An 18631-nucleotide genomic window follows, 5' to 3' on the forward strand; every position below is an offset into this window, starting at 1 on the left:
CATGCTGACTTCTCTGTCTGGAGGAGACCATTCCCTCACTTTTGGCCTCAGGACACCTGTGTAACTCCTTCTTCAAGAGATTTGCCAGTCACCTCTTCCAAGATACCTTCACTGTCCCCTCCTTTCACTCTCCCTTTCTTGGGGTTCTCTCATGTCACACTCTGTCCCTGTGCACACACACTGTGTTTCTCTAATGACCTTCTCCAAGAGGCTGAGGGCTCCTTGAAGTTCAGGAAGCAAATCCGAGACCTCACCTAGGATCTTTTCCCATATCCTTAGGATGTAATTTAAAGCAGGCATTGGTATGCTCAGATCACAGATTGAGAAATGGAAGTACACTTCATCCAGTTTCAGAACAGGAGAACCCCTTAGGAATAGTCTCTTCCTGTCACTTCAGTAGAAACGGGTCTCCGTGTCTTCTGTAAACCTGGTTACAAGTCTGGTTCCTCCCTGTGCCCCCTCTGGAAGGTAACCATGGATACTGTTGAGCTGGCATAAAAGCCTTCAATTAAATGGATACTACAAGTGGTTTTCAGGATGCTTAGAGGGATTTGACGTGGGGGACAAAATCTGGAAACACTTGCAAAGGTAGGAGGTCTTTTGCCTCCGGTCTCTGGGCTAGGAATATTCCAGTTAGGGTGGACGCTCATGGTCAGCGGAAGCCAGAAGGACTCTAGCCCGGGCTGGGATCTTAACTAGCTGTGAGCCCAGAATCAAAGGCAATCCCAGCCGGTTCCTCTTCTTGGAAAACAGGGACCCCGCTGTGAACCTGGAGCGGTGGGCTGACTCCAGCTACTCCAGTAGCAGGCTGGGCTGGAGATAAAGGGATTTCCTGAACCCAGCCAGGAGCTTCCAGCAGCTCCACGCCCCTACCCACACCCTAGCCGCAGCGGTGTTTTACTAGGAGACATTCACTCCAAGGAATGTCCTTGCAGCCCTTACTGACCGAGGGGAGGGCGCCCACGTGCCTTCCCCGACTTTAGGAGTCCGGGGTCTTCTCTCTCCGCTATTGATTCCCAAGCAAGGCACACCTGGGGAGTGGGGATCTGGGGACTTCCTCTCACTCCTAGACCTGCTTGGACTTTCAACTTTCCAGCTCCTACCTGCAGCGGTCGGAAAAGCCAAACCAACCGCACAAAGGCTCAATTCCGCTGAGTGGAGAGTGGGTGTGGGTCACGGTCAGTGAGTGTGTGTGTGTGTGTGTGTGTGTGTGTGTGTGTGTGGCTAAGTCTGCTCATTTCCTGAAGTGAGATCTTCGAGGGAGGGAAGCGGGGGGGGGGGGCGGGAGAGGATGTGGGAGACAGACTTGGGGGCGAGGGGTGGCGGCAGTTTCCCGGCGCTTTGACGTAGACTTGGAGAGGCGCGGAGCACTCCCACTGCTTAAGAAGAGGCACCGTAGCCGCCAGGACGCCGCCACTGGGGACCTGCACTCGCTTGGGAGCAGCCTGAGCATCTTCTCTCCACTCGCTCGCGGGAATCCAGACGGGGCTGGGCAGGTAAGTGCGGAGGGGCGCCCTTCTGTCCCCTGGGAGTAAAGGCGTGGAGTAGCGAGGCTAGTGGGGCACAAAGGACACACAGAGGGTCCCTGGCAGCTCTGCTCCGAGGAGGGTGAGGCTGTGGGACCTGGTGCCGGGCGAGACGCACCGGGCTCAGCGCGGGACTCAGTGTGGCGCACGGAGGACCCCGGGGTTGAGGAACTTCCAAGCTGGGGAGGGCTCTCCTAACGGGGAGACCAGAGAGACGCGGAGAGCGCCAACTTCAGCACGCTGGACAGCGCCTCGCCCGCTGTCTTAAACTTAGCATTGGCATCCTGGACCAGTCCTCTAAGAAAACGCAACTTTGGCGCCCCTCCGCTTTGATAGTTTAGTTCAGAAGAGGACAACTGGAATGTAATTTTGTTCAGGTAGAGATCTTGTGTAAATGGTCTGAAATACAGGGTGAACATTTTTGGATAATCTTGTATCTAACACACCTCTTCAAAACAGGAACGTACTTGTTCAAAGACGGTTTATGAAATATCGATTTAAGGGTGTCTCAATACGATCTGCTGCTGTGCAGGAGGAAAAGATTCCCTATTATGGTGTTATCATTAAATGTTTCAATATAGATGTATTTCCACGAGCTGTGCCCTGCTTGCCTTCATGATACTAACATCTAAAATGTTAGGAACTATAAGGTAAAGCTGAAAGTGACCCCCCTCTTGTGCAAAATGGGATACATTTTGTATAGTCTGTGAAGAGTCAGATATCCTTTCTGTCTGGGAAAAAATTAGGTTATTATTATTTTAAGGGTATCATTTCTCATTGCACGTGTCTGAAGTGGAACATAATTTCAAATTGGTATATGGATGCCTTGATTTTATTGCAACAGGTTTTAATAGCTAGAAAAATTTATTAAGAGGCAAATTATTTTTGTTAAAATTCTTGAGATTTATAGCAAGAAAGGAGAAATGAGGAAACATCATTTTATGAAAGTTATATCAGAATTGGAGAATATTTTAGGTGTTGGTAAAATGTCTATCGAGTCTACTCTAATGGGTTAAATACATGTCCCTTGGTTCACATACTTTTTGGCACACTATCTCCTGTTTGTTTTTATTTACAACACTTTACAATTCTTATGAATTTTTTAAAAATTAAAATTACCTGAACAGGAAAGCATCCAAGGGTGAGATATATTAAAATTCTTAATTGCACAGGAGTCCTTGATTAGGATAGCTAAGCTGAATTATGATTTTGTAGAAGAATGAAAGCCATGAAACAAGATTTTAAAATTTCACTTAAGATCTTTTAAATTATAGTCCTTTACTAGAAAAAATGTGTTCACTCATTCATCTTAAAGGATGAGTGTACATCTTAGGAGTACATATTTACTTCTTAGTCTACATATCTTGGTTTTACACTACTTGGCTGAACAATGAATCATTTTAGATAGAATAGTGCTTGTGATATGGGAAAAAACGTAAGACTTCCTAGGGACAATGGTGTGTCTCCTTTGCTGTCATCAAGGTTCTTAAAGGCATAATTGTTTTCTTTACTGAGTGGAGCACAAGCAGGGACTCACGTGAGATATTTCCATCATGTGCATTTTCAGGGCCATGGCTGATCCTGGAAACAGAGGAGGGGTCTACCGTCCCTTGAGCCTCACCTGCTCCCTGCTCATTGTGGGAATGTGCTGTGTGTCTCCTTTATTCGGTCAAAGCCAGACAGACCTGCTGGCTCTTAACCAAGCCGATCCCCAGTGCTGGGAATCTTCCTCAGTGCTCCTCCTGGAAATGCGGAAGCCTCGGATTTCCAACACTGTGTCAGGTTTCTGGGACTTTATGATCTACCTGAAGTCATCTGAGAACTTGAAGCATGGGGCACTGTTTTGGGATCTGGCCCAACTCTTCTGGGACATCTATGTGGACTGTGTCCTCTCCAGGAACCATGGCTTAGGAAGGAGGCAATTGGCTGGAGAGGAAGAGGAGATCTCTGCAGTGCATCCACCGCACTCAGGGAGGAAACAAGGTGGTCAACCCTGGGTCCCGGGTCTGGAAAGGGTCAATCCAGGATGGATGTGCTAAATTGTGAGGAAGAGGGAAGTGGCTTTAGACTGATCAATTGCCACATGTATTCCTCCCAGGAGTGAACCCTACAAGCACACACGTGATAAGAAGATAGATAGTACTTCCTCCTGTATTTCATAGTAGCTATTTATATTAGAATATTGTCCTCATCCTTATACATCAAGGAAAAGTCAGAAAGACGAGTAAGGGAAAAAGAAGAGTCCCAAAATGCAACATAAAATTATAAAAGGATGCCCCCAAATTAACATTTTTATTTTTTTTTACCATTAGCCTGAATATTGGGTCATAACCTGTGTTTACTTGCTATGGACTTGGGAAGATTTGAATATAAACCTGGGGAATGTTCACAAACACATAAGTGTTGCCACTTTTAAATAAAACAAACAGAAAACACATTGCTTTCATGTAATTGGAAGGACTCCTTGAAATGTACTTAGTTGATGAAGTAAAAGGTAGAAAAAATGGCTGGCTTACAAAGTCACTCCTCATGGCTTTTTAAACAAATCTCAAGTAATTAACTTCCAGCAAGCTGAATGATTAATATTTAATAATTTGGAACTTCCTATAAATTTAGAGGTTTTCATGTCAGTAAATATTATATTAAAATACAGTCTTCTCTGAAGGTACTAGAAGAAATGTCTTTTAGAGAATTAGGATGAGGGGGAGTCAGTCTGGAGTAAGTTGAGAGATACCTTCTGAGCCTTATACATATTGCTTTTGCTCCTTTCTTGGCGGTGTTTCAACTAATGAGCTTCCAATGCTTGCAGCAAGGGCGGTTTGAGTGGCAGTGAATTAGTAAATTAGAATTATATACTTTAATAATGAAGTTATTTAATTATAAAAATTAGATTTATACACAAGTAGAACATTAAGGCATAACTAAATTTTGCATGCATACATTTTATTGTGAGAATTTCTTATGTATTTCCATAATTTCTTAAAATAGCCATCAACCATAAGAGTTTCAGATGAATACTTTCCCCAGATATTGTAGAGCCTTTATATATCTAGTTTGTTTTCACCTTGGTAACTAAAAATCCTCATGATTTGCTGATCCATAAAGCCAGATAATTCACTGATATTATTTATAGATAAATTTATTATTTTAGCAGGTGTTATTGAACTTAAACTAATTTTATTTTTTAGAGGAAATATTTTTTTCAGCAGCTTAGCTTTAAAGTAGAAACACAAAATGAGTGTCTAAATGTTTGTTATTAATATTTAAAAATATTTTGAACAGAGGTTGCCAAGACATCAGTCTCAGTAGGGACTGTATATTCTCCTCATGTACCTGAATAGTCTAAGACTATTTTTTTAAGCATACTTCAACATGGCATTTCCATCCTCCATTAACTTCAGCTTTGGAAGCCACTTCCTTCTTGATACAGAGTTGCTATTGACCCAGCTGGTCTGCAAACTTTAACTGAGTTGCTACCTACGCAAGTAACAAGAGTGAACTTTTCACTTTATTGAAGTTGTTTTAACATCTGACATAAGCAATTGTTTGAAGATCAGGAAACAGATCTTCCACTTGCTTTGTACAATTATAATGAAAGAGTGTCTTCGGTCAAGAAGACACTATATCTAAAAGTTAAGTCGTGGCAGGAACATTGAGATTTCATCTCAAGAGGCTTGATTAAATCTCTAGTGGCTCAACTGGCCCTGGATGTACCTGTACAAATTCCGCACTAATTTTTTCTTTTGCTACCAGGTCAGGATGGGGATGAGGGTGAAGAGGTGTTAGTCTCTATTGTTCTCAGGGAAATCAGAGAATCAGGGAAATCATCAGAACAGAAGTCAAGAACTACAATAAGTGCCTGCATAATATGCAAAAGGTTCTTATTACTTCGATGTTTTGGAATAAAATAGTTTAAATACAGTTAAGAGATGCTTTAAATCATGCTTTGTTAAAAACAAAACTCCTATATACTTGTATATGTTAATATGTTATATTTGTTAATATTGGGCCAACAAGTATAAACAATAGATATCAAATAGCTATGTAATTGGGCAAGTTAATTAATTTATTTAGCCTTCAGTTTCTTCATCTGAAAAAGAGGGGTATAGAAAGAATTAGATGATCCATAAAGTCTCTACAGGCTCTCAGTTCTAATGTTCTGTGCATCTACAGAAATACAAAAGGCATGTATTTCATTCTGGAAAGAATCTGGAAGAGCTTTACCCCAAGGACAGCTTATCCACCAGGGTGATGAATGTCCTGGACATCGTGGTTGTTTGTAACAATGATAAGCAGGAACAGAGGAAGTCCAGAAATGAAATGAGAATTCCAAAAACTCTGAGGGCTAGAGACATCATTTGTGAAAAAACTCAAAAGATCATTGGTATTTAGTCTGGAAAGATAAGAGCTAATAATTGAATGCTGAAATATCTGGAAGGTGTGAGGATGGTGTATCAAGGCTTAACCACTAAATTATGATGAATTATATAAAGACATAGATGGAGAAGAGGAGGGTAGAAAAGAAGGGGGAAGGGAGATGGAGAAAGATAAAGATATTAATTAATTTAGGAAAAGAGTAGGCTCATGCTAACTCTCAGATAGAAAATAACAGAATAGTGGTTAACTCATGGATTAGTTTCATGGGGCATGTGCCTTGATGGGGAATCAAACAGGCAACTTCCTTGTGCATGGGACAATGTTCAACCAACTGAGCCACACTGGCTGGGCGATACTGCTTATTTTTTAAACACAAAACAGAAGAGAAAACAATGCTTCAGATATATAAATAATTAAATTACAAATGCTTGATTTTCTATTTTACTCCAAGAAATTTCCCAAGTAACATATTCAGAAATTACCCATCTAGAAATCTATTCTAAGGAGACATTCAGAGATGTAACCAAGGATGCAGTATGAGGCTCTTCACTGCAGTGTTATTTATAGCAACAGGAAATTTGAAAGTAGTCTAAATGACCCATAATAGGGTAATGGTAAACTAAAGTATGGTATAAAGTGTGTATGCATAAAACTATCGTTATTTCTGGAAGATTATGCTAAGGGTGGCTTAAAGTTTTTTCCTCATATTTTTATACCAAAAATTATATAATGACCATTTTTATTTTTTAAGTCAGAAACATATCTTAATACATATTAATAAGGAAATGTATTTATTATAATTTAATTTATATAACCGAACTGCATAGGACACAAAACTGCATAAACACATATTTACATATACACCTCTGGAGTACATTTATACAGAATTTTGATAGTAGAGTGGCAGAAACAGCAAACTTTCTTTTAAAACGAATATATTGATATTTAATTAACCTGAAAAAATTTGGTGACTTAATGATTCGTTCCTTTTCTCTACTTTCAGGTGCACATTCTCAGCAGCCAAGAATCCGTTCCCTGAAGAAGAAAGAGATTGAAGATTTGCTAAGCCTGTACATACGCAGGAGAGGGTCTAAATTAATTGGAAAAGCAAGCAGTGGCCTTGAAATGAAGAGAAAATAAATCTAACTTCAGAGCTAACTCAAGTCTTGGAATTTAAAAAATATATATATTTTTCTTGACTATTGATCATGTATTCACTTGAAATGGTGGGAATGTCCAGAGATAAATATTAAGCCACAATCAGAGTACTTAGTTTCATTCGTTTAGGCTGCTAGCATGTTCCTTCAAATGATGACCTTTCTGCCAGATCATCCCCCAGTCTGAAAGAGTTAAAAGAGCTTTCAAGGATGAGTAGGGGTTCGGGGATACTCAGATTCTTTGTATTCATTTTGACCATTTGTTTTGGGATGCATGACATTGTTAATAAACTAGAGTGCCATCCATTTAACTTGAATATGTTGCATGACTTCCAAGCCATTAACCACGGGATTGCTTATGCACAGGCATGTTAATTAGCAGTTATTGATGACCTGTGATACCCGAATCTTCTTTGAAAGAATATTTTTGAATATTTTAACTGAATGATGCAAAAAACAAAAAACAAAAACAAAAAAAACACCTGGTGAATAAAGAATTCTTCTAATGAAAACAAAATTAATAAAAGCTCTGGACCCCAGGCAATATTATTGAAGTCTCTTTATTTCAATATTTAATGTTATCATTAATGATGATCAAATCACAAAATAAAATGAGCATTCAGTTTGTTATTTCCAAATAAGCATATTTTCGGTCTGATTAACTATGAAAACTTTATAATTGATTAGACTTTGTGTTGAAAAGCAAGCTAAAAGTAAAATGAACAGCTTTATAAGAAAATTACCAGTTAGCATTTTTTTCCCCTTAAAATAAGCAGGCCTGAATGAGGTTCATAACAGAGAAGTCCAATTAGCAAGCTTATTTGAGTTCCAGACACATTGCTCTTTTTATATCATATAATTATTCTATTTTTCCAATCATTCTATGATAACCGATGACTGAGAACCAGTTTGAATTTCAGCTATGTTAGCAATTTACTTGCTTTCTCCAGGTCCAAAGGAAACCTCGGTAAATATTTTAAGGAAGGTTTAGGGCCCTCCCTAAGCTAAAACTCTTATCTAAAGGGTTATTATTAGAAGACTCAGCAGCATCTGAGGTTTAGCCAAGCCCTTCAATGGGGGAAGCAGGTCTGGGGGAGGGCAAGGGAGGGACCCAGCCCCAGCTTCTCTTGTTTAGAACGAGCACATCAGAGGCTGCCACGCTTCGGCTGCCATTTCTACATGGGTGCATGGCTTTGCTTTCATGCCACTTTCTCTAATGTCTTTAATCATATTCTTTAAAAACATCACACAAACTCATTACCTCTTATAAATTGTTAAAAAGATGCCACTCTCATGATGGTTATAATACCTGCCCATCACTCCTATCTCACAACACCTGTGCTGCCCAAGTTTTCTTAGAGGGTCAGAAAGTAAATATTCTATGCTTTGAGGGCCATCCAGTCTCTGTTGCAACTCATCAATTCTGCCTTTGTAGAATGAAAGTGACTGCAAACAAGACCTAAATAAATGAGCATGCCTGTGTTCCAATGAAACTTTTGTTTATGGACCCTGAAATTGGAATCCATATCATTTTCAAGTGTCACAAAATAATTATTCTTCATGATTTTTTTTTTCATTATTTAAAAAGAAAAAGTCCTAACCACTCTTCGATCATAGCGTGTGCAAAATCAGCAGCGGGTAAGACGTGCCCTTGGCTGTAGCTTGCTGACTGGCATGCTTACAAACGTGTAAGGAACAAGCTTGGATGAAGGAAGAAGGAGGCGATACATTGAGCAACAAAACTAAAATAAAAAATTTGTGATAAGCTGAAATGCAAATTTAAATATATTAGGATGACATTGAACAGAGATAACTTAGTCCTAATCCTATCCAATTGGACATTGCTTCACTCTGGAAACAGTACTAGAAATTATAGATCACATAAATAAAAGTTCAAGCCTCTCTAAACGTAACAGGGGCTATTCATTAAGATAATTGGTAAAACAATGAAACCATAACAATTTTTATTGAGAGAAAGTAAAGAGCAGTGGGTTAGAGTATAAGCTTAGGACCTGGGTTTGAATCTCAACTTCTTTATGCACCGACCAAATCACTTGGGACAAGTTGCTGACCCTCTTTGTGCCTCAGTTTTCTTATAAAATATCCACTTGCTAGGTTTGTTGTGATGATTAAATGAGTTAGTGCCTACAAGGTACTTAGAAGCAAAGTGCTCTAATAGTAAAAAGTGTTAGCTATTATTTGGACATCATTAAATTAAGCATCTACATCCTCATTATACATGCAGAGAAAGGAGGCACACAGGTACTTTGGCCAACCTCATTGGAATGGGGTCTTACAGAGAAACAGTCATGTTTTAAAAATAAATTTGAGATCATTGTTGATTTATATACAGTTGTCAGAAATAATACAGAGGTATCCTATATACAGTGCATCCAGTTCCCCTCAATGACAACATCTTGCATAACGATAGCATAATAATACAGCCAGGAAATTGGTACAAACCAGTTTATTCAGATTTCACCAGTTCTCAGTGCACTCAATTATATGTGTGTGTATTTAGGGTTTTTTGGTGTGAGCTTATTCTCCAGCAAGAGCAACCAGATAGAAAATTAGCTCATCAATTCAGTAATTTAAATGTTGTTAAAGAAGATAGTTACACAACTTCATTTAGATCACAGACTTGAATATTACTCCCAACGATTTTAAAGTAAGAATGGCCCTCTACTGGAAACTCAGCACATCCGGATTGGATTCAGCCTCTTCTTTCCATTTCCCTCAACCACCCCTCACTCCCAAAGGCTTTACCCTTAAGAACTAAGACACATGAGTAAGGAGATGGAAAAAATAAAACTTTCTTCATGCTTCACACCAGACTATTGAGAGAGAGGGTAGAGGCTTAATTCTTTCAGTACAGATTTTGAAAATACGTTTCTTCATCACCCCAAGGGGCCTTTGAGACTGGACTCCTTTTCACTTCCAGTTGGGCAAGGTGATTTGATCAACAAGGGCAGAGAAGGCCCTGCTCACCTGCTCAGCTCCACGATACAGGTCCGTGTTTACGGAAGATTGAGGATCTGAAATCAATAAACAAGAGAGTCCTTCAGAGAAGGTACCTGTAGGTTCTCAAGCTGATATTTATAAAGCTCCAGGACAGGGAAGAAACAGAATCCACCTCTCTTCAGTTCCTGATGATAATGCACTCTCTCTAAAGTAGCTGGCAAATGAGGTAACTATTATTTACCAGGATCAATGACCCATCCAACCAGATTGTGGGTTCTTCAAAAGGCATTTCCCATGACTCCAAGCACAGATCTGAGTAGTCAGAAAGCCCATTCATTCTGGTGTACATCAGAATCACCTGGGAAGTGTCAGAAAAGACTGCTAGTTCCTACCCAGAATTCTGACTCAGTATATACGATGGTTAATTTTATGTGTCAACTTGATTGCCCAGATATTTGGTCAAACTCTATTCTGGGTGTGTCTGTGAGGGTGTTTCTCAATGAGGTGAACACTGAATAAGTAGACTGGATAAAGCAGACTGCCCTCCCAATGTGGCTGGACCGCATCCAATCAATTGAAGGCCTGAAGAGAACAAAGTCTGAGTAAGGGAATTTCTTCTGCCTGCCTTCCAGCTGGGATGTCAGTTTTCTTCTGCCTTTGGACTCAAAATGAAACATCAGCTCTTCCTAGGTCTTGAGCCTGCCAGCTTTCGCACTGGAACTACTATTTGGCTCTGCTGGCTTTGAGGTTGCTGACTACAGATGTTGGGACTTGTCAGCCTTCATAACCATGTGAGCCAATGCTTTAAAATAAATCTCTCTCTCTCTCTCTCTCTCTCTCTCTCTCTCTCTCTCTCTGAAATGTTGTGCCACATTTAAAAAAATGACATTGCTCAATGTCTAAGATATATTGTCAAGTGAAAAAAAGCAAAGATACATATGGGTGTTCCCCCAAAATGTACACACACATTTTGAATAATTATAAAGTCAGTGTTTATTAAAATACATTTCATTTTCAAAATTGAGCCATCAGCTGTTAAAGCGTGTATACATTTTTTGGGGGGACACCCTGTATAGGTAGAAAAAAAGGATGAAGGAAAACCGCACTAAACTGTTAACGCTAGTTACCTCTGCAAAACAGGTAGCAAGGAGTGGAGGGCATGATAATGAATTCATTTCTTTAAAAAATCTTTGCTTAGGCATTTTAATTTTACAATGAGCATGTCATATAATATTGTTTGTGTAATTGATTAAAAAAAAGATCACAGGCAATGAAAACATGGAAAGGCTTGTTTTGTTAGTTACACACTTGAGTTATATGTTTTCTGTTGAACATAAGAGGAGAGGTTTTATGCCTTATTTATTCTATCTATTTCCTAACATTGTTCCAGAATGACAAGGACTTTGAATAAACTGTATTTTATTGCCTGAATAAAAAACCTTGTCCAGAGGCAAACTTATTGTAGGATATTCTGTTTCTCAGCCCACAGTGATAAATATTTAAGACATGGCAATAAAGAAACAGGGAAGCAATAATCCATTTTATGTATGGAAGTTTTTTCCCATTGTTTGGTTGTTTTCTTTTTAAGCTCCAGTCTCTTGGAATGTTAACAATAGCCAAAGATGTGCACCTAGCATGTGGTTTGGCATACATTTGGAATTCAGTACATATAGGGACTGAATTTCTATAGCATATAGGTGGAAATGTTAGACATATCTGTGAAATCAATAGTCCAGAAGATATCAAAATGAGAAAATAATTTCACTCAAATGTTAGTAAAAATCTATCTGGTCTCTGAATGAATCAAGGATGAAGGAGACGGCTATCAGATTGACAGCTATGGAAGTTTAAAAGTATTAGGTTAGTGAGTCTATGATTACCTTTCCGGGCAACTGAAATACTGAGCCCGTGTCTTCCTTACAACAATAATTAATTAAGCAAACCAATAGGAACGGATATCTACTGTACTCAGGCCTCTCTCTTGAGCTCCAGATGGTACATGTTGATTGCCATTCTGATGCATCCATTTGCATATCTCTCAGGCAATTCACACTTAATGTGCTCAGAACAGAACTCGTGATTTGCCCACCTCCATCTCAGTGTTCCCAGCTTCCCGCATTGCAATAGTGTATCACCATCCACCCAGGCCAAGCCACCATCACATCTTGCTTAGACTGCAACAGGCAATAGCAGTCTAAGTCTGGTCTCTTTGCTCACCCTCTTGCCCTTCTGCCAGCCACATTCCATACAATGCCAGAGTGTTTCAAAAACATATATCTATTTCAAAATGAATGGCAAGCATCAAGCAAAGCATGTGGCACATAGTAAATGCTGGATGACCATTTGTTAAATGAATGAATGAATGAATGAATGAATGATTCCCAGGCAACATTTGAGAAGACTGCCTTCTAAATAAGTGAGACAAATACAGCGTCGAATGTCTATTGCTGGGTTGCTAACATTCTGTTCTGTATTTTCCTACAATTTGCTAAAGTTCAAGCTTCATTTTATGATTATTTAAAAAATAAGAATTTAGATGTTGGTTCCAGAGGAGAAGAAAAGAACAGGAATAGACGTCCAACATCTCCACCCTTAATGTCATCCCTCTACTCCCTTGCCTTCTCATCCTTTAAACCTATAGTGGCAAATAGATGGCAAAAAGGGATGGGAGAGGAGCTGGGAAAAGGATTTCAGATATACACAGTATATTTTACTCAAATTAGAAAGAAAATAATTTAATGAGAAAGTAAGACTAGAATATTATGTCCTTTTCTTTTTTTTTATCACCACTAAAGCAAGTCCTGTTAGATGTTCTTTCAAATCTAATCCCTTTAGTGAAAGTTTGAACAAACTGCTACTGATTTTTCAATCAAACACTTGGAATTTCTAGAGGTTTGAGACTCTCTTTCTATACTTTCTCTTTTCTATTAAGCTTTCATAGGCTTTTAAAATCCTGTTATCCTAGGTATTGAGACTGAATGACTATTCAGTTAATGTCAACAATCACCCCCAAACTGACCATCAGGCTTGCTGTTTTAATCTTATTAAGCCTTAAGTAATATAAAGGTCATTTTAATTTCCAAAATGTGTTGACTCCTTAGCAAAGCTCCAATCCAATAGGGTGATCACTAGGATAATCACAACCCTGGGTGAATACGTTAACGCTGTGTGAGTAAATCTTAGCATATTACAAATAGTAGATCTTTCTAATCTTCCCAACAATCCTCAATTTAAAAAAACACACACAACTGGGACAGTAAAATTATCAGAAACTTCCTGATGTGGTCTGATTCATTCATGACAGAGTCAGAAATAAAACAAAAGTAAACAATACCTTAATTTAATTTATTTACCTTTCCACATCTTCATCAGGGTGGTTATCATGCTTCTGTCTCCAATAAAGTTTGAGGTAATTCTAGTGAGCATCCATAGATTACACATAAATTATAGAGTGTAATATTTAATTTTTATTTATTTATTTTAATCCTCACCTGAGGATATGATTTTACTGATTTTAGAGAGAGAGGAAGGGAGAGAGACACACACACACACATCAATGTGAGAAAAACCAATTGGTTGCCTCCTGTATACACCTAGACCAGGGATTGAACGCACAACCTTTTGGGTATATGGAACAATGCTCCAACCAACTGAGCCACCTGACCTCTAATCCATATTACCAATGGCTAAGGAGAACTTACAAACACGATCATATTCAATACCAGACTAAATAAGGACATAAAATTAAGAAATATTTAAGTGAGAGATGGCAGTGTTTAATAATTGCAAATAGTAGCCATGAAGGTTAATATAGATCTGATGCCTAAAAGCCTCAAAGAAATAAGACTAATATAAAATAAACTAGAGGCCTGGTGCACTGATTCATGCACCAGTGGGGTCCCTCAGCCTGGCCTGCACCCTCTCACAATCTGGGACCCCTTGGGGGATGTCGGACTACCGAGCCGAAACTGGCAGTCTGACATCCCCCGAGGGATGTAGTAGTGTGCGAAGTGGCAGGCAGCCGGGGAGGAGCCTGAGCCAAGGCTGGATGCCATGCCACTCCCGCTCATCCTGGCCCTGCTGCACCTGCTGCTGCCTCTGCTTGGTAAGCTCGCTGAGTGGCGCTCCCCCTGTGGGAGCACACTGACCACCAGGGAGCAGCTCCTGCATTGAGTGTCTGCTCCCTGGTGGTCAGTGCATGTCATAGCAACCGGTTGACTGGTTATTTGGTCGCTTAGGCTTTTATATATATAGATTACACTATAAGTTAAAATCTGATCAATTAATGTTTGCTGAATAATCATGAAGTATATAGTACTCTAATAACAAAAAGGGAAAATGTGCATCCCTTTAATATAATAATGCATAATTTCTGCATAAGTATGTCAGTGTTTCTATTTTGATTGTAAATGCAAGTAGAGGAAAAATTTTTCAGACATATATTTTTATATTTTCTACATTATTTAACATTGCTAATTGCATCTTTATTCATTATTACATCATCTGAATTAAGCAATAAACTTTACTTTTTCATGATTTTCCTTTAATGGTTGGCTTTGATAAACCTTAATAAAGTCACTTAAAATATGCATGTCTTGCCTTAGCCTGTTTGGCTCAGTGGATAGAGTGTCGGCCCAAGGACTGAAGGGTCCCGGGTTCCATTCCCGTCCAGATAAGGGCACGTACCCTGGTTGCAGGTTTCCCAGCCCTGGCCAGGATATGTGCAAGAGGCAACCAATCGATCGGTCTTTCTCACATTCGATGTGTCTCTCTGCTCTCCCTCTCTCTTTCACTCTCTAAAAGTCAATGGAAAAATATCCTTGGATGAGGATTAACAACAACAACCAAAAAAAGGGGGCATAAATCTTTTATCTTTATGTATCAAACTGAACACAGTGTGGGGTGTTATCTTCCAAATATGTGTAGATCTAGTCTATGAGGAATCTGAACTGTGCAAAATAGCCAGCTTACATTTGTTGTGGCTGACCAACACAACATTTTAGAACTATAAAAAGGTCAAGTGGATATTGACTTTGCTTTGAATACTTATCATGACCCCAGTGATGTTTAGATGGAAATACAGTGGGTGGAATCTTGTGTCAGCCTAAGAATCAGGCACAAGGAGTTCCTATGCCATCCTTGTCTCAGGCAGTCTGGGCATACTTCTGGCATCTTTGTGATGCTGTTCCTCTGATACAACAATAATAACTCTCATTCCCTTCACAGTAGAGAATTTAGACTCGCCAAATAATTACTTCATTGACTTGGTTCTACCAAGTTCAATATCCAACTGACACTATGTATCCATTTTATAGTCTACTATCTGTTATGGTCTAAATTGAAATTTAGAATGTGACTCAGTACCTCAGAATGTGACTATATTTGGAGGTAAAGTCTTTAAAGAGTTAATTACATTAAAATGAAGTTTTAAGGGTTAGTTCTAAACCACTATGTAATGTCCTTATGAGAAGAGGAAATTTGGATAGGGGCATGCAGAGAGGGAAAATGGTGTGAAAACACAGGGAGAAGACAGCCATCTACAAGCGAAGGAGAGAGGCCTTAGAAAATACCAATGATGTTGACACCTCAATCTCAGACTTGCAGCCTCCAAGGCCCCTAAGGAAAAAAAATGTGTGTGTGTGTGTGTGTGTGTGTGTGTGTGTGTGTGTGTGTGTGTGTGTGAAATGTATCTATCTACTTATCTATCATTTTATTATTACCATTTTTTTTTGCTTAAGTCAACCAGTCTGTGGTACTTTGTTATAACAGCTTTAGCAAACTAATATATCAACTCAGAAATATTTTGATAAGACCTCCTGTGATGCAGAAATACATGAGAATGTTATCCTTTGTTTTATCACAAGTCTCTAGAATCTAGATGTCTAGATGAATTGTACTCAAACATAAAAGATCTTAGGTTTTCTTAAAAAGAAATGGATATATATATCCATATCAATATGCTAAGATAACAAAACGCTCTATAAAAAAGACATCATGCCAAAACAGAATAAATAAATATAGGAAAAAAGACCCTTTAAAATTTAGCAATTAGTCATAGTTTATGAAGAATATGATGAATATAATGATGATACTACTTATAATATAGAAACCTTAACCAATTATCCTCTAGAAATAAAGCATAATTTTTACCTATTTTTAAATGGTAACATCAGGCTGAGCAGTTATATGTGTTAATACTATTGATAATAGTAATTGCAATAAGAAACTAATAAGCATTTGCTGAATTCTTGGTATGTGACTAAAATCTCAGATGGTTTATCACCTTTCATGCTCACAACAACTAGAATGAATTAGGCAGTACTAGAAATCATGTCCAGAGATGCTACTGATGTGCAAAAGATTCACTACTCTGGTGATGAATTGTACTTTCTAGATGAATTGTAGCTGTTGGACTAATGTTATAAAACCAAGTGTGTGTTTTTTTTAATTCTTTATTGATTAAGGTATTACATATGTGTCCTTATTCCCCCATTACCCCCTACCCCCCACATTCATGCCCTTACCCCCCTGTTGTCTGTGTCCATTGATTAGGCTTATATGCATGCATATTAAGTCCTTTGGTTGATCTCTCCCCCTTTCCCCCACCGTCCCCTACCTTCCCTGAGGTTTGATGTTCTGATTGATGTTTCTCTGTAAATCAAGTGTTTTTAAAAGGCGGCTTAAAAGGCCATCACTATCTCTATTGATTGTGAAAATCTTACCTGATGGCATTTCTAGAGTGAAGGCATCCATAAGTTTTGATAGCAGTTCTTGCAGTTCCTCTTCATCCAGCTCATCCTTTTCCTCCTGGATGTTAACTGTCTCTTTCCTTTCCATGGGGTCCAGAGTAGGACTGTTGATTTCCGTAGGAGCAATCTGGGGGGTCTCCTGTAGCAGTTCTTCCTGGGGACTGGTTGGGGAGCTAAAGATTTCCTTTGAGGTCTTTTGTGCTTGGCTTTGTGCCCTGGTGCTTTGTGTTGACCTTGGCTGCAAAATGGCCTCTGGTGATTCTGAATTTGGTAGAGCATGCTCTATTTTTGCTTGACTTTGTTGACTTTTGTCAATCACAATGGGGTTAAGAAGAGGTTCCCATTCTGGACCATCCACACTGGCATCCTTGCTCTGGGAAGAATCTTCTTCCTTCCAAAACTTTTTACCCTTTTCATGGTCACCCTTGGAAATCATATTTTGATAGGAAGATGGACGGAGTGGCTGAAACTTTGCCTGGAGAAAAAATAGCTTTATTTATGAAGAAATTAACACTTATCTTGCTTTTTTAATACATGCATTTCATTTTAATATTCCAAAAGGAAATTGTAATGTGCTATTTTTTCTGCTCTCTAAATACATTAATCTTAATGTATGCTGTTAATTCAATATCAACCTAAAATTGCCTACAAAAGTTAAAACAGCTCAGATATTAAAATATCACAGGGAATAATCACAATGAATTTGAAAAATTTTAGGTTCTAGACACTCACATCCTAAGATCATAAGGAATTTCTGAAAACATCAGCCTATATTGAATTGATAGATTAAAAATGGAGTGTAAAATAGATATGTTTTCATATTCAATATCCTTTAAGAAACAATTTCTTATGTTTTGGAGTAGTATCAAAGAAGATCTCCAATTACCTGAAAAGTCTATGAAAATACTCTTTTCAACTGCAAGTTTGTGTGAGGCCACACTTATTCATATACTAGAGGCCTGGTGCACAGATTCATTCACAGTGAAAGGAAATTAATTAGAAGGTGGCCGGTGGGATGGGACTGGGGGAGATGGGCCAGACATGCCCTGGAGCCAATCTCCCTTGGTCTCTCCCCAGCATCTGTGGAGTGAGCGGGATCCCTCTGGCAGGTGGGGTCCCTCAGCCTCACCTGAGGGGATCAGGCCAAAACCGGCAGTCTGACATCCCTTGAGGGGTCCCAGAGTGCAAGAGGGCACTCTGCAAAGTTGCTGTCGCTGAGCAGCTCCTCTGTTGAGTGTCTGCCCCCTGGTGGTCAGTGTGAGTCATACCTACTGGCCAGTCGGCCGGTTGCTCAGCCTTTTATATATATAGATTTCAACCAAAACATCTTCCCACAGATTGAATGCTGAAGCAATCATGAAAATCCAGCTATTTTTTATTAAGCCATATATTAAAGAGGTTTCTAAAAATTGCAAAATGATGCCACACTTCTCAGTCTTAAAAATATGGAGTTACTGCTTAAAATTGTTACTTATTTTATTTTTTAAATCCTGATCCAAGGATATGTTTATTATTGATTTGAGAGAGAGAGAGAGAGAGAGAGAGAGAGAGAGAGAGAGAGAGATTTGTTTTTCCACTTATTTATGCAATCATTGGTTGCCTGTTGTATGTACCCTGACCAGAGATTGAACCCTTAATCTTGGCATATCGGGAGGATGCGCTAATTAACTGAGCTACCCAGCCAGGGCCTCCATGGCTCAGTTTTAATTTTGATTATGGCAAATAGTGATAGATATAACCCACAGAAGCTCCTCGGGAACCCTAAAAAAATTTTTTAAAGAAGGTAAAAGGGATAATGAGACCAAAAGGTTTAAGAATGAAAGCTGTAAAGAACCTCGTTGCCCCAGGTCTATTGTTTCTA

The 18631-nt window shown here is 39.0% G+C and overlaps 2 protein-coding genes across 2 annotated transcripts in view; one reads left to right on the plus strand and one right to left on the minus strand.

Annotated features, from left to right (window-relative positions):
• Positions 1-3097: 3097 nt before the first annotated feature.
• On the plus strand, positions 3098-3565 carry FAM237A (family with sequence similarity 237 member A; the record flags this gene model as incomplete). The annotated part of the gene is made up of 1 exon (XM_079783098.1): positions 3098-3565. The coding sequence occupies one exon, from the start codon at positions 3098-3100 to the stop codon at positions 3563-3565; it is 468 nt and encodes a 155-aa protein (XP_079639224.1).
• A 6426-nt stretch (positions 3566-9991) lies between these two features.
• DYTN (dystrotelin) overlaps positions 9992-18631 on the minus strand; it is a gene marked incomplete at both ends in the record, with an annotated part of 45857 nt that continues 37217 nt past the window's right edge. Inside the window, 2 exons of the mRNA XM_079783099.1 lie at positions 9992-10095; positions 16744-17245. Of these exons, the coding sequence (XP_079639225.1) occupies positions 9992-10095; positions 16744-17245 (606 nt within the window). The remainder of the gene's footprint in view (positions 10096-16743; positions 17246-18631) is intronic.

The sequence above is a fragment of the Cnephaeus nilssonii genome, assembly GCF_951640355.1.
Source record: "Cnephaeus nilssonii genome assembly, chromosome: 10".
NCBI classification, from domain to species: Eukaryota; Metazoa; Chordata; class Mammalia; order Chiroptera; family Vespertilionidae; genus Cnephaeus; species Cnephaeus nilssonii.